The 14086-nt window shown below is 39.4% G+C and overlaps 3 protein-coding genes and 1 pseudogene across 3 annotated transcripts in view; 3 read left to right on the forward strand and 1 right to left on the reverse strand.

Moving 5' to 3' along the window:
• Positions 1–14086, forward strand: part of LOC145501132 (uncharacterized) — a 329746-nt gene that overhangs the window by 60132 nt on the left and 255528 nt on the right. The gene's annotated exons all lie outside the window — the stretch shown is intronic.
• Positions 1591–4722, forward strand: LOC145500988 (uncharacterized). The gene has a single exon (XM_081480562.1). It carries the CDS (start codon positions 2203–2205, stop codon positions 3937–3939), a length of 1737 nt encoding a protein of 578 aa, XP_081336688.1. The 5' UTR covers positions 1591–2202; the 3' UTR covers positions 3940–4722.
• LOC145500042 (uncharacterized) lies at positions 4739–7640 on the forward strand. Its single transcript, XM_081479548.1, has 4 exons — positions 4739–4958; positions 5150–5586; positions 6406–6525; positions 6850–7640. The coding sequence occupies exons 1-4, from the start codon at positions 4739–4741 to the stop codon at positions 7465–7467; spliced, it is 1395 nt and encodes a 464-aa protein (XP_081335674.1). The 3' UTR covers positions 7468–7640.
• LOC145501118 (uncharacterized) lies at positions 11805–12920 on the reverse strand (annotated as a pseudogene).

A 14086-nucleotide genomic window follows, 5' to 3' on the forward strand; every position in this document is an offset into this window, starting at 1 on the left:
TGTGGTGTTCAGGAAACCAAAGAGTTTGGTGGACTATTTGGTTTGAGCAAAAGTAAGCAGAGGGTGCAGAGAGGATACACAATGGGGGACTTGTCAATGTGGGTCAAGAAGATGTGAAGTCTGCATTATATCGATGAAAGAGACCACTTCAGGAGTTCTCATACATGAAGGAGATATTCCATTAATTATAGCCTCAATTGTAACTCAAGTAACGTAGTCTACTTGCTGACTTGCAGGAAATGTGCACTACAGTATGTTGGATCTACTGTAATGAAGTTTTCCATAAGGTTCAATAATCTTAAGGCCAGAATGAGACGACATGGGAGATTGAATGGAAGAAAGCAAGAGAAGGATGACTTCCTGTATAAGCACTTTTGTGGGGACGGACATGATGGCTTGAGGGATGTCAGGATTCAATTGATAGATTGAGTGAATGGAGAGGAAAAACTGAGGGACAAAGAAGGCCAATGGGCCTATAAACTGAACATTTTACGCCCTTATGGGCTCAATGACAATGATTTTTTCTTTGCTCAGAACAGGCGTTCAAGAAGCACGTAACTTATTGTGTACTTGTGTTGGCGTGCAGTAGATTAGTTGTGCGCGCAAGTTTGTCGAGTTTGTTACTTTTAAAAGTAGAATGATGTGTGCGACTGTAACAGCTCATTTATTCTGAGGAAGACTGTTGTAGGTAGTCAAAATATAGGTGTGCTACAAAATTGTGTGGTTCGTCTTCATTTGTGATAGTATATATGAGTTCATGGAGATTGTTTATGTGTGGCTGGTGTTTGTGAAGATTTATATATAATAATAATATTTTAATTCTCAGAAATATGGTTTTGCACGATATAACTTACAAAAAACACCAGATGCATACTGAGGAGTACTGTTATTTTATCAAGTTTCAAGTGTACTTTAAAATCAAATTACAAATATAATAAAAATAAGGCAAAGTTGATATTTGTTACAATGGCCCAGTACTGGAATATATGTGACCTGATTTGGGAAAACGTACCCTAACGGATATCCGTTTAACGGTTTGAAAGCGTTTTCTACCCGTTTAGTATCCGTTAAAACGGTTTCCAAAAGCGTTTAAACGGTTTCTAGAAGCATTTAATCCGTTTTTTGATCCGTTTGATAAAATTGGCAAAACGTTTTTAAAAGACCATTATCCGTTTAAACGGAAGGACAATCCGTTTAAACGGGAGGGCAATCCATTTAAATGGAAGAACTATCCGTTTAACAGCAAACTTCTTCCGTTTTATAGAAAGTCTTAGTCCGTTTTATAGAACGGCTCGGTCCGTTTTATAGTAAGCCGTCCCAGTTTACATTGTCAGAACCAATCCCTCTGTCTTTCCTTTTGCCGTAACCATTGACCCATAGTTTAGGAAACAACGTACAGCAGTTGCAAATGCCACGAAACAATGTCAACAAACAGCGGCAGAAGTTATAATATTTATTACGCTGGATCGTTCGAACACTTCGTTTCACTTCGAACATTTCGTTTGTTGTTTACTTAATATTATTACTTTGCTGTCTTTTATGTACCTTTCAGATAATTGTAAGACTAAAACAAAGCGTGAATCTTTTTCAAAGTTGAAGGTTTCGCTTTCTATGCCTATCTTATCGCAGTCACTTTATTCCTGGTTTATTTATTTTATCAATCAATTCGGCAAGCAAAACACACTTCAAATTTGCATACTGTAATTTCACTTTTTCCTAGAAAATCGCTTCTAGGAAAAAAGCTTCCAGTTTTGTTTATCATTGTTCTGAGCATCAACAGAAACACATGGTTATTGCTCGCAGACAATACTATCAGCTCTCATTTGAATATTCCATCCAGCGTGACTTGTAGCACAACAAGAATTTGTAATCACTGTGATTCGCTTCACTGAATTGAATACCTCACAGCTATTTTAGCTTACCTTGATGTATTGAGTAAAGATCTCATTTCTAAAAGCTCCCCGCAATCTCTTGTTTGGTGTTGAAACTCTTTAAAAAGCAGAATAAACTCTGATTGTTGACATAACGCAATTTTGTTGCGATCATCTGCTGGCACGCGCGCGAACTTCTGTTTGGTTAGTGACCAATTAGAAGCCGTGATTTGATCATCGATGACGCGTTGCTGCGGTAACAGCTCTCTCTCTCTCATATCTTGTGTTCCAAGTGCAAAGTCATAATTCTTGAAAACACTATCAGTTAAACATGGAGGAATCTTACATCGAGCAAAATGAAAATGAAGAAGTGATTAACAGGGTCAAGCGATTTTTGCAAGAAGGATGCGGGTGCTCAAGAGGACCTAACTGTGGTCCTTGCTCTGGCTATTTTTCTGAAGAAAGTGTTATGTCAAACTTGAACAACTGCCTTGAATTATCAAGCGCAGAATTAGACTTGGTTATTCTGGCCAACATTCAAGCGTTCACCAGAATCGATCACATTGGCGATAAACGAAATCGAAGTCCTCGCTGTAATTTCCTGTTTCAATCATTAACCATCTGCAAGGAAATGTTTCTTCATCTGTATGGATTAAGTTACTCAAGATTTCGCCGACTAAAGGAACATTATGAAAACTATGGCATTTCACCAAGAACGCATGGAAACTGCAAAAGATTACCAAGCAACACACTCCCTACAACTGTGGTTGAAGATGTTAAATTATTCCTTACAAACTATGTTGAGGAGAACGCGATCTCGCTTCCTGGGAGGATTCCTGGTTATAAGAGCAACGACATAAAACTGTTGTCTGCAAGCGAAACGAAGATGAGCGTGTGGCGCGATTTTGTTGCGGCGTGTACAGCCTCAGAGAAGCAGGCGGTAAGCTATTCTAAGTTTAAAGATCTATGGGAACAATTTCACCCTAATGTGGTTGTAGCAAAACCAATGACTGACTTGTGCGTGACTTGCCAGCAAAACACTTCGAAACTTGTAAGATCGGCGAATCTTCCGGACGGAGAGAAATCAGAATGTGTCCGCGCTCAACAAGAACATCTCGACACTGTTAAAAGTGAGAGAGAGTTATACAACGAGGTTTGCGAGGAAGCGAAAAACACTTTTGAAACTGTGGAGCCGCCTATCCGATTAAGCGAATGTCATGAACCGCGCTCAATGAACGGTACAGTTCACTATTCGTTCGACTACGCGCAACAGATCCACTTTCCTAGCAACCCGATGCAACCAGGGCCCATCTACTTTAAGACCCCACGAAAATGTGGCATTTTCGGTGTCATGTGTGAAGGAGCAGGGCGCCAAGTAAATTATCTCATTGACGAAGCTAGTACAGTCGGAAAAGGAATGAATTCCACAATTAGCTACGTCCACCACTACTTGGAGACCCACGGACTTGGAGAAACTCGTGCTTACTTACATGCTGACAATTGTACGGGGCAGAATAAAAACAATTACTTTTTGTGGTATTTCGCATGGAGAGTAATAAACAAACTGCATCAATCAATTAACTATTCCTTCTTAATCGCCGGACACACGAAATTTGCCCCAGACCGCTGCTTTGGCCTGATCAAGCGAGCATACAAAGTGAACTTTATATCGTCGCTCTACGAATTTGCACGAATGGTTGACTGTTGTAGTACTACAGGAGTAAACAAAGCGCAGTTGGTGGGAACGCATGACGGCCAGGAAATTGTTCCCGTGTACGACTGGGCGGCATTTCTTTCGGAGTACTTCACAAAGCTCCCAAACATTAAGAAGTACCATCACTTTCATTTTTCCATGGACGAACCGGGAAAAGTTTACTTTAAGGAACACCGATTTTCACAAGAACGTTCTCTTATGTTATTAAAGGATCCTACAGTTATGCCCCCATTAGTTCTGCCATGCAAACTTCGCCCAGAAGGCCTTAGCCAGGAAAGAAAACAGTATTTGTATCGGGAGATACGACCATTCTGCAAATATGGAACCGAGGACCTAGTTGCACCAGCTCCCTGATTTGAATTAGTGTTACACTAAAATTGTAACTAATTTCTGCGCACAAAATTCAAAGATTTTGTATTCCTGATGTAAATATACCTTTAATGATTGTAAATATCTGCTTTTTGATTTGTAAAATAAAAATAATTTAAATGTTACTTCAATTTTAGTTTAAATTCACTGTCATTGGGATCACGATACGGGGTTTTTCGGATTTTGTTTGAAGCTATGGTAAAATTAGTGGAAGATAAGTGACTCCATCACAACACTTTTTTTCATTATCGAAAGAAAACAAACCCAATCTTCGATTTTTAACCGGGTTCTAAAGCGTGCGGAATCACTTGAAGTGAACAAAACGGTACGGTTGTAGTGTTTACAAAAGTTTTTACACCGCGCGCGTGTATACAGTGCCGCAATGTGTGATTTTTTTTTTCAAAATTATAACCCACGCGCAATTTTTCATTTTTTTAATCAACAAAGGAATCTTCAATTCGCAATATCTAAAACTCAATGCCGTCTGAAAAGGTTTTAGTCACGCGTAAACCCGCGCGCTTTGTGTTAACTTTTTTTATACCCACGCGCAATGTGCGAAAATATGTTAATTCAAAGTGAGAATTTATGCTCATTAACAATGGTTCCCATAACCATTGTTGATCTCATTAACGATTCCTCCAATACCAACGCGTGTTTCTTTAGAGTGAAAATTTGGATCCTATTGACCCCGTATAAAAGGGCCACTTTATTGCGGTTGTTCATAACAGCTTTATCAGCCGTAAGTGAAAGTTGAATCTGGCCATTTGCAAACAATATTTTGAACATGTCTGTTAACGATAAAGTTAAAGTCCTTTGGAAAACTAACTGCCATTGGAGAGATCGTCCGCATTGGCCGAAGAGAAAAGAGATCAAATTCGCACGGGGCGATTTGGAAGAAACTTCTGCTACGCCGTTAAAAGTAGGAGACCTTGTGAAAGTCAAATTCGGCTCACGTTGGTACGACGCTGAGGTGGCAGAGAATTGGGAACCAAAGACAAAGAAAGGTAAGTAACTGATCGAATTCAGATTTACCGATTGTAACATTGAAGACAGGCCTAAGTTACAAGTTTCATTTCATCGAGCGAGAGCAAAGCCTTTTTCTTTTGGCTACACAGATTTACCGATTTGTATAACATTGAAGACCTAAGTTAGGACAAGTTTCATTTTTAGCTAATAAATTTTTTCATTTCCGCAGGAAAGAAATCAACTGTGCCGGTGAACGATGAAGTGTCTTCCGCCCAAGAAAAAGTTCCACCCCCAGTTTCAGACCATCCGTACCAGAAGTTCTTAGCCGAACAGAACGCGCGGGAACTACAGTTGGACGCCGCTCGCACAGCAAAACGAGCAAACGTACACTTGGCTGAGCAAGCAGATGTCGCCGAAAAGAAAACGAGTGGGGCTGACACTGATCACACAGCTAAACGGGCAAAGCTACACACAGATGTCGTCGAAAAGAATGGGAGTGAGCCTGAAACGGATTGGACAGCAAAAAGGGCTAGGCTGCAGGCTGAACAACCGGACATTACCCTTGTACGCCGACAACTGGAGGCAAAGACGGAGGAATGTCAGCGCCTAAACAGCAAACTAAATAAAATTGAAAGTGAAATGAGAGTCCAGGAACAGTTGAGCGAGGTATGTACCCTTGTCTTCAATCCACTAATTTCGCTGACTAAATCTCAGAATTGCGTTCGTTTCGCCAACGAGTAGAGTAGTTGCGCCAACGTTTAGTACGCTAGCGTAGTCACTCTTTTCTCGCAGCATTTTTACAAAGCTTCCGAACATTTTTGTCTGAACCAATTTGTTAGAAATTATTAGAAGAGAGTTTCGGTTAGAAAGAGCTTTGTCACTGCTCAATACAAAGGTTCTGAAGCAAAAATTCTCAATGATCTACAGCCAGAACAAAGCCGACATAACTTATTTATACTGGATTCTGTTGGCAATTAATCCGAAAAGAAGACGGAAAAAACTTAAACCGGATACGGTAACGTTAAAAACTTCAATCACAAGCTTAGCAATATATATTCACTCGAAGTTGTATCATTTTGTAAGCTGTTCGGATTTATTTTTAACTGTGTGCGTATGTAAGAGGCATGGGATAAATTACTTATGCAATGTTTTCTAGTGGCATACTGTGAAATATCCCACTCGTGACTTGATTTTTCCTTGAAAGGCTCGTGTGTATACAAAGAAAAATCAAGTCACGAGTGGGATATTTCACAGTATACCACTCGAAATCATTGCATAACTGGTATTTACATCCACTATATCGCAACAATCTTACGTAGTCTCTAAATGATTTCAACTTTGGTATTACTGGGAACCATTACATGTATTGATCTTACTATACTCACTAATCAAACACGCGACCTATCCTTAAGTTTTTTTTTTAACGAGTATTCGTATATGACATTAATACCACCTTGTATTTGTTTCCTTTTTATTGTCTTACAGATGATAGTGGGAATTCAAGACTCGTTGCGAGCTATTGAGCACAAAATGACGGCTTGTTTTGACAAAATGGAAGAGCGTCTGGTGTCCTTAGAGGAGAAAATGGTCAGACAGAGTGACTTGGTGAGTAAGAATTATTTGCTACAAACATTTAATGCGCTCAAGTTGAGTGGGATGTATATTTGATTTACTGTAAAAAAGATACAGGTGTTTTGATGATCATACATACTTAGCCTTTGTTGCACATTACCCTTACCTCAGCTCAGGCGCATACTTTGTACTTCATGTCATATGATTAATACACAACCTGGTAAATAATTACTAGTTAAAGTATAGACATAGAATAGATTAAAATTTAAAGAAATTGGCATTTTCCTTGAAATCCTAAACCTCAATTGGCTGATTATAACAAAACAACTGATAATTCCATATTTGTTTCTTTATTAGATTCCTGAACCTGATGATTTTGCTCCAATCCTGCATGATATACCGCTCACTCCGCTCGACACCAGTGACCTTTCCACCATCGACACCAGCGCGTTGAGGGAGACCCTGTATGTAGATGAGTCTTGTTCCCGTTCTCCAGCAGTGAAGCTGCCTCCCAGCAATCCAGCAGTACAGTTACCTTCGAGCAGTCCAGCAGTACAGCTTCCCCCGACCAGCAGTCCAGCCATACAGCTTCCCCCGCTCAGCAGTCCAGCAGTGCAGTTTCCTCTCCCCAGCAGTCCAGGCAGAGTTGGCGAGGAACTCATCCGGAACTGTGTAACACCTAGAAAGGTACGTGGAGTCCAGGAGGCACTGCGCCGAGAAAAGAATCTCTACAGGTGCGCACTGAAGCTGGTTCCAATCTTGTTTACAAAAGCAGAGCTTGCAAACAGCAACACAGATGGGTCACATAAGAAAGGGTCCCTGGATAGCGGCAGACTGAACTCCTTGAAAACTTTAATATTTACACAGTTTCCTGTTACCTCAAATGAGGAAAAAGAAAAAATCTGGCGGGGTATAAAAGGCAAGATTAACAACAAGTGTCGATCTATTACATATGCATCAGCTCGACTTTTTTAACTGTAATTAGGCTAACTAGGATAAGGGTCGAAATTTCAGATGTGAATTTTTTTTTGTAAATTTAAGATAGGACAAAACATGTAACATTGATTTAGTTGTAAAATAAATTCAATTGTTTATTTGAACAAGTCTCCGCTTGAAGTCAATGAATGAACGAATGAATGAATTCAACAAAGCGGTGAAATCAGTACGAACGAAAGTTTACAAAAAAATTAATATTGTGCTCTCTTGTAAACTTTCAGCTACTTTTGTTCGCACCGATTTCACCGCTTTGTTGACTTCATAATGTAGCGAAGCGCGCGCGCCTAGTCTTAAAATAGAATGCATGTGGAAGCCCGCACATAAGCGTGCTCTTAGTAGAAGTGTTCGTTTCTAAAAAGTTTCTTTAGAAAAGGTTTCGGACAGACAAACGATCAATTCAATCAGGTCAAATTACACTTGTATTGTTAACAACGTACGAAAATTGGGTTTATTTTCAGTCTGGTCGGTATTAGGCTCGATTTAAGTGTCCATGTAAAACTAAAGGGAACCTATACTAACATAATAAGGATGTGTATGGGAGTTAAAAGTTTTAAAAGAGATGAGTATAAAATATTGCCGGGAAAAAACGTATAACCTCTAGCTCTCTCTGGTGGAATATTTTGTTTTATTTCCGTGGCAACCAACGACCAATCATCGCACACACTATTAACGGAAACCGCTGATCATGGACACAGCAGCTAATATGGCGTGTTACATGGCGACGTGAAAATTATTGCCGTCTTCGCCTTCTTCGCGGTCTCCGCAGGCTTATTCTCTTTGGACACAGACCAAACGGAAACATTGAGGGAATCTAAACCACTTTTTTATAAGCGATGTATCCTTTATTGAAGCGAAGTTTTGCCTTCGAACCAGCCATTTGTTCGATCACTGTACTGGCTCAGCTGGACTGGCGATGTGATTACATAATTTCTCAGGCGATCAAAAATAAAGAAGGAAGGTATATTTTAATGGCATTTGTTCTGTTGACTCGAAATCAATTTCTTCTAATCTTGACTTGGACTCGCTAACTGTAAGGATAAAGCAGACGGCGCGGTAAGACAATTTTCATGTGGCGATTTGCAATGAACGGAGCAAAATAATCTTGTCATGTCCACGACATTAATACGCACTTAGTGTAGAAATTATTTTACGTTTGAATGTTGTTCATTTCTACCGTTTCAAGAAAACGTTTGATTGAAGCGACCAACTGTTTAATTATGTCTCTGTCCGTTTAAACGTTTTGTTGACGTTTTTACGCATCCGTTCGAACGGTTTAGGAAACCGTTTTATGATTTGAGGAAATCGTTTAATTATTTTGCTCATCCGTTTAAACGGTTGCTCAAACCGTTTTAACGGTTTGAGCAACCGTTTAAACGCTTTTGATGGCCGTTTTCTATCCGTTTGTTTACCGTTTTTTCAGGCCGTTAAACGGATATCCGTTAGTGTATGTTTTCCCAAATCAGGTCACATATTCTTAACAACCAACATAAACAAGTCTAACACTTGAACAAGAAATGCCTAAAGACATTTAGATATTTCACGCAATTTGCAATTCTGATCGTTTGTTACTTCTCTATCTATAATTTTTCGAGTCAGCTTGCTTTGTTATTCGCTTGATGATATCCTTGTAATAAAGATGGTATATTGCGTTACAGCATTTATCCTCTCTCCTGCATCTTAATTATCTATATCTTAGATCTATGATGCACTTTTTTCAAATTAGCATTTCTAAGGTATTACTTCTAGTTATCAGATGGCAAACGTTGTCAAATTGCTTGTCTGACTATGTACGCTTTGCGTATCTATTTCATATGAGTTGTATTCTCTTGCGCACAAGTATAGGTTACTTGGAGCCTCTTGTTCTACTAAGTTTAGATGATGTGTTGTCATTATGATGCAACGTGGAGTCATGGATGGGGTCAATTGACTGATTATGTTAGCTGAAAAGGTATTTAATCACTGTACCTTATAACAAGAATGTTCTAAAATTAAAAAAAATTAAACCGATAATGAATTACAGAGAGAAAAGAACTGCTTGGAAAAAATTGTTGACCTAGGATTAAAAATACAAATTTAAACCAAAAAATGTACGTTTTGTAAAACATAGCTGTCATAAACTGGTTGCCATGGAAATTTCAAAGTTGGTGACGACATGATATTGTTGTCAAAATGTGCCAATACCATTTTGGGAAATTGGCTGAGTAGGTGGTTATAGGTTTAATCGTATTGTAATTATACATCTTCAACCTCAACATATTTTGTTAGATCTTTGTTTAATTAAGAAGGAAGATTCCCAAGTCGTAGTGTTTCGTGTAGGACTGCAATTTCGCATGTAAATTATATCACATACTTTAATCAAAATGAAATTACTTCTCACATCTTTGAATTGTGAGTGGCAATAAAACCTCTCAATTGTGAAAATGTCCTGTCTACTGTTAGGATGCACTACAAGTTTTATAGACCCATGGTCCTGTTTTTCGGCGTAGAAAGTCTTTGTTCCTGTCCCTTTCCACAGACTGCAACCATCTGTTAAGATATCTTGAATATCTGCAAAACAGTCTGTTTTAAAAACATAAACTCTGTTGCTTGGGACGTCTAGGGGCCTGTAAGTAACTACACGCTCATCAATAGGTGTCCCCAGTAAGTAAGTTAAGTTTTGCCACATCCTCAGTCGACATGTCCTTTTTCTTGGAAGCGAAGTAAATCGGAGGTAAAGCTTCCACATCGCCTTCATCGAGGTCCTTGATTTCATTGTCCTCTCTTTCGGATCGTGTCGATGAGTTTGACTGGAAAGTAAGGAGAAGAAGCCTTAGGAATAACTTGCAGAACCAGTGGATATAGAGTAGAGTGGAGCAACATTAATTTCATAAATTCATAATAGCGAATCGAGCTTTTTTCTCAGTTGTGCACCCTTTTGGAATTTCGGGTTATATGACACTACTGCAAGCCTTCTTGAAGACAGACTTTACTGAGAGATCATTTCTGGCCAAAGTTAGGTCAATTCATTGCATTAATAAAAAAAAAATGGTGTCAGGAAAACTTTCAAACAACAAAATGCACGAACAGCCAGCACATTAAGGATTTGCCCCACAAGAAATTGTGAAGAAAAACTCTGTCTCTTACAAACACATTAACGGTAACTGATCACTATAAGTACACTGAGCCATGAGAAAGGGGCCGACCATTTAACTTTTGAGGAGGGGGGTGATTTCTGGTCTGCAAGAGATTTTTCTAGAAACCTGGTGTGCAGGATATTTTTTTTACTTCTCAATGCTCTGCAAGATATTTTGTAACATTTTTTTTATTGTTTCTTAAAACTATGCAGGAATTTTTTTATTCCATTTGTGCTGCACGCAATTTTTTTTCCGACAAGCACTTGCAGGATTTTTATTTCAAAGTCACCCACCCACCGCCTCAAAAGTTGCCCCCTGCTGTTATGTCAATACATACGGTGCAGCTTTCCGGTTATTTGAAAACCATTATTTGAAAATCATTTAGTGGATAAAATCAAGAAATTGTGATGTTATAGGAGATTGATAAAGATGACATGTCCTTAATTTTAAAGTCTGTGTTTTTTCCCTGGCTCAGATATTCATCGAAATATTTTGCACAAATTTACAGCACCCAGTAAGGAGCCACGATGTTGGTGTACGTCCATGGTATGCCAACATTGCGACAGGAAAATAGTGTAAACATCTGGAACTTACTTTGCCTATCCAAGCGACTGATTATCTGTACTGAACAAGCAAGCATTTACATAAGCACTTTTCTAAATGCTTTAACTTCTGAATGGGTTAAAAATCACAAGATAAGCATATGTTTTTTGACAAACGTGTTCGTAGGTCTATGTCACGCACCGCCATAACTCTGACATTCAAAATGTCTCGCTTGCTTGAGAAACGCAAATAACAATGACAAAGGCTAAGCAAAATAAAGACTGAAACGTTTATAGGCTGATATAAAGACCTTGACTCATTTCTTGTCTTAAAGACCTGCAAACGAGTAATAAGCTAGTACTCAATTCCAAGAAATGCAATCAAAAGCAGAATAGCTTGGGCACATAGATTCGCTTGAATTTCGTACGACTTCAAATGGAGAACATTTAGCTCAATTGAAATATAGCTAGTGCTTCTCGGTATAACAACTGCCTGGGTACACGTAGCAAAGCGTCTAGTTTCCAATAACTTTTAACAAGTTATAAGGCATTTTGAGGTCAAGCCTCGTTTCCATGCCATCATGGTCACATGACCAGATGAATAAATTTGAACTTACTTAAGTGTGTAAGACACATTTCAATGCTTTGTATGAGTAATTTAGATAACAAAGTTTTGCCTTCAATGATGATTTTAAGGTCAAACCTCATTTCCATAGTAGTTAGGCCAGGGCGGTTACAATGCTGTGCCAGCAGACTCTGTTTGTGGCTGTTCTTTTTGCCATAGTCCAGGTGATGTCGGCTTCTTCGAGCTCCTCTTCCACTGACCTCCTCCAGGTTTTCACTGGTCATCCTACCTTCCTTTTCCCCTTCCGATTCCATTCAAGGGCCTGTATGGTTGTATCAGATGTTGGTTTCCGCAATGTGTGGCCAATCCAATTCGATTTGTGTCTGGCAATCTCTGCTGGAATACATTGTTGCTCTGTTCTTGCCCTCGTTTCCATGCTGGGACATAAATGTCACATTTTAAACCCACCTTAGTGGCCGTCGGTGGAAGTTACAAAATTGCTGACAACATTTTCCATGTTCCTTAGAGTGCCCTTAACATAACTACATAGGTGGTTTGCTTTTTTCACAAAATTCTCACAGAACTTTAAATCTTGACATATGCTCCTGGACTATAATGTTGGTTTTAATGCTATCTTCCCATGGCTTCCAAGTCCCTTACCTGTATTTTAAGCAGGAATCAACATGGTAGCATCATAATGGCTAGGACCACGAGCAGTATATGCTATGTATATTGTTGCTCCAACGATAGTTTCTTCTGGAATGAATGGGAGATAAGAGCAGCCATTCATGCTCATCATGAGAAAAATGGAGACCTTCAGAATGTCCAAGCATACCTTGATCACCAAATCTCACATTTCGCCGCAAAATGATCCTTGGTCTCAAAATCGTTCGGTTTTGTCATTGATTATATCCAGTAGAATATCTGAGAACATAAGTTAATGTTCATTACTTTGAACAGTGTCAACAAAACGTCAACAAAGCTAAAAGATGTCTTCAAGTGGGCCTTTCCCAAGTCCAAGACTCACTAGATGTTCCATTAGTGTCGCATTTTGATCATTCCACTCTTTGGTTTTACATAATTGCACAATGACTGATCTAAATGCACGATCAGTGATCTAAATGCACAATCACCGTCTCTGACGACAGGATCTAGATATCAACTGAAAGAAACGAGACTTCTGCAAAGACAATTTACGTGGTTTTGTTCCATAATATCTGTTCTGTCTTCCTCAATTAACACTTGCTTAACACTGCTAAGTTGCAGTATTGGAAGATCATAAGTGTTGAAACATTTGTCTATATAGTCGGTGTTTATGTTATTTAAAACGAGATGAAGTTGTCAAGGAAAAGTTTGTTGTTATTCATCATGGTAGATGCAATAATAAAGAGTATTATTGTTTATCACACGATGTAGTCACTTTAAATGTAGGTCGCGACGTTTCGACTGCTTACTGCTAGTCTTCTTTAGGCAATAAGGTCGACTGATTGCGTGGTATCATTTATATCACAAAGGTCGGCTGTGATTGGTGCATTTCGATCCTCCTATTGTTTCATTGTTCCAACAAGTAGCTGTTCCCTCAGTGGTACGCTGTTGTACCGTTCTCCTCTTGTGGATTGTTTTTGATCGTGGGCATCCATGCTTCAGGAATTTCAGTTCCACTGTCCCTGTTGATGTTATTAGGGTGAAGTCTTATGTGAATAGCTTCCTTGACCCTATGTGTGTACCAGTGAGGATCTCGATCAATAAACTTGACCTCATTCCAGATAGGATAGTGGCCAGTCTCGTGGGTGTGTTCAGAAACGGCGGAGGTCTGGGTACAGGCGAGTCGTATATCCCTATCATGTTCTTTGATCCTCTCCTGCATAGATCTCCCTGTTTCTCCAATGTAGACTTTGCCACATTCACAGGGAATCCTGTAGACAACACCATCTTGTTTAGCCAGGTTGACAGTGTCCTTTGGTTGCACTAAGTGTGACCGCAGTGCCGTGTTGGACTTGAAGGCAGTGTGAATGCCTTGTTGTTCTAGACAGTGGTGGAGAGACTCCAAAACTCCTTGGACATAAGGTAAAACGGCGGTGGATTTAAATTCCATGATGGGCTCTCTTCTTGGGGTTGTTTGTACCTTTGTGATCTTCTGTACAAACGAGGAGGGATATCCATTAGAAACAAGTACAGATGACAGATGTTTCTTCTCTCCAGCGATTACTAATGGTTTGATCACAAGACGTTTAGCCCGGTCATACAGACACCTCACAATAACGCGCTTTACTGACTGAGGGTGGTGTGAATCATACGCTAGGTAATGATCAGTATGTGTTGGTTTCCTGTAGACACTGGTGGTAGGGCAGCCATCAGGTTCTCTATAAACTGATGTG

Source organism: Orbicella franksi, chromosome 10 (genome assembly GCF_964199315.1).
Source record: "Orbicella franksi chromosome 10, jaOrbFran1.1, whole genome shotgun sequence".
Taxonomy (NCBI): Eukaryota; Metazoa; Cnidaria; class Anthozoa; order Scleractinia; family Merulinidae; genus Orbicella; species Orbicella franksi.

Excerpts from the sequence above, each read along its gene's own strand:
- LOC145500988 (XM_081480562.1), top strand. The coding sequence starts at position 2,203 with ATGGAGGAATCTTACATCGAGCAAAATGAAAATGAAGAAGTGATTAAC.
- LOC145500042 (XM_081479548.1), top strand. The coding sequence starts at position 4,739 with ATGTCTGTTAACGATAAAGTTAAAGTCCTTTGGAAAACTAACTGCCAT. Across the intron at positions 4,959-5,149 it reads GGAACCAAAGACAAAGAAAG|GAAAGAAATCAACTGTGCCG; the intron begins GTAAGTAACTGA and ends TCATTTCCGCAG. Across the intron at positions 6,526-6,849 it reads TGGTCAGACAGAGTGACTTG|ATTCCTGAACCTGATGATTT; the intron begins GTGAGTAAGAAT and ends TTTCTTTATTAG.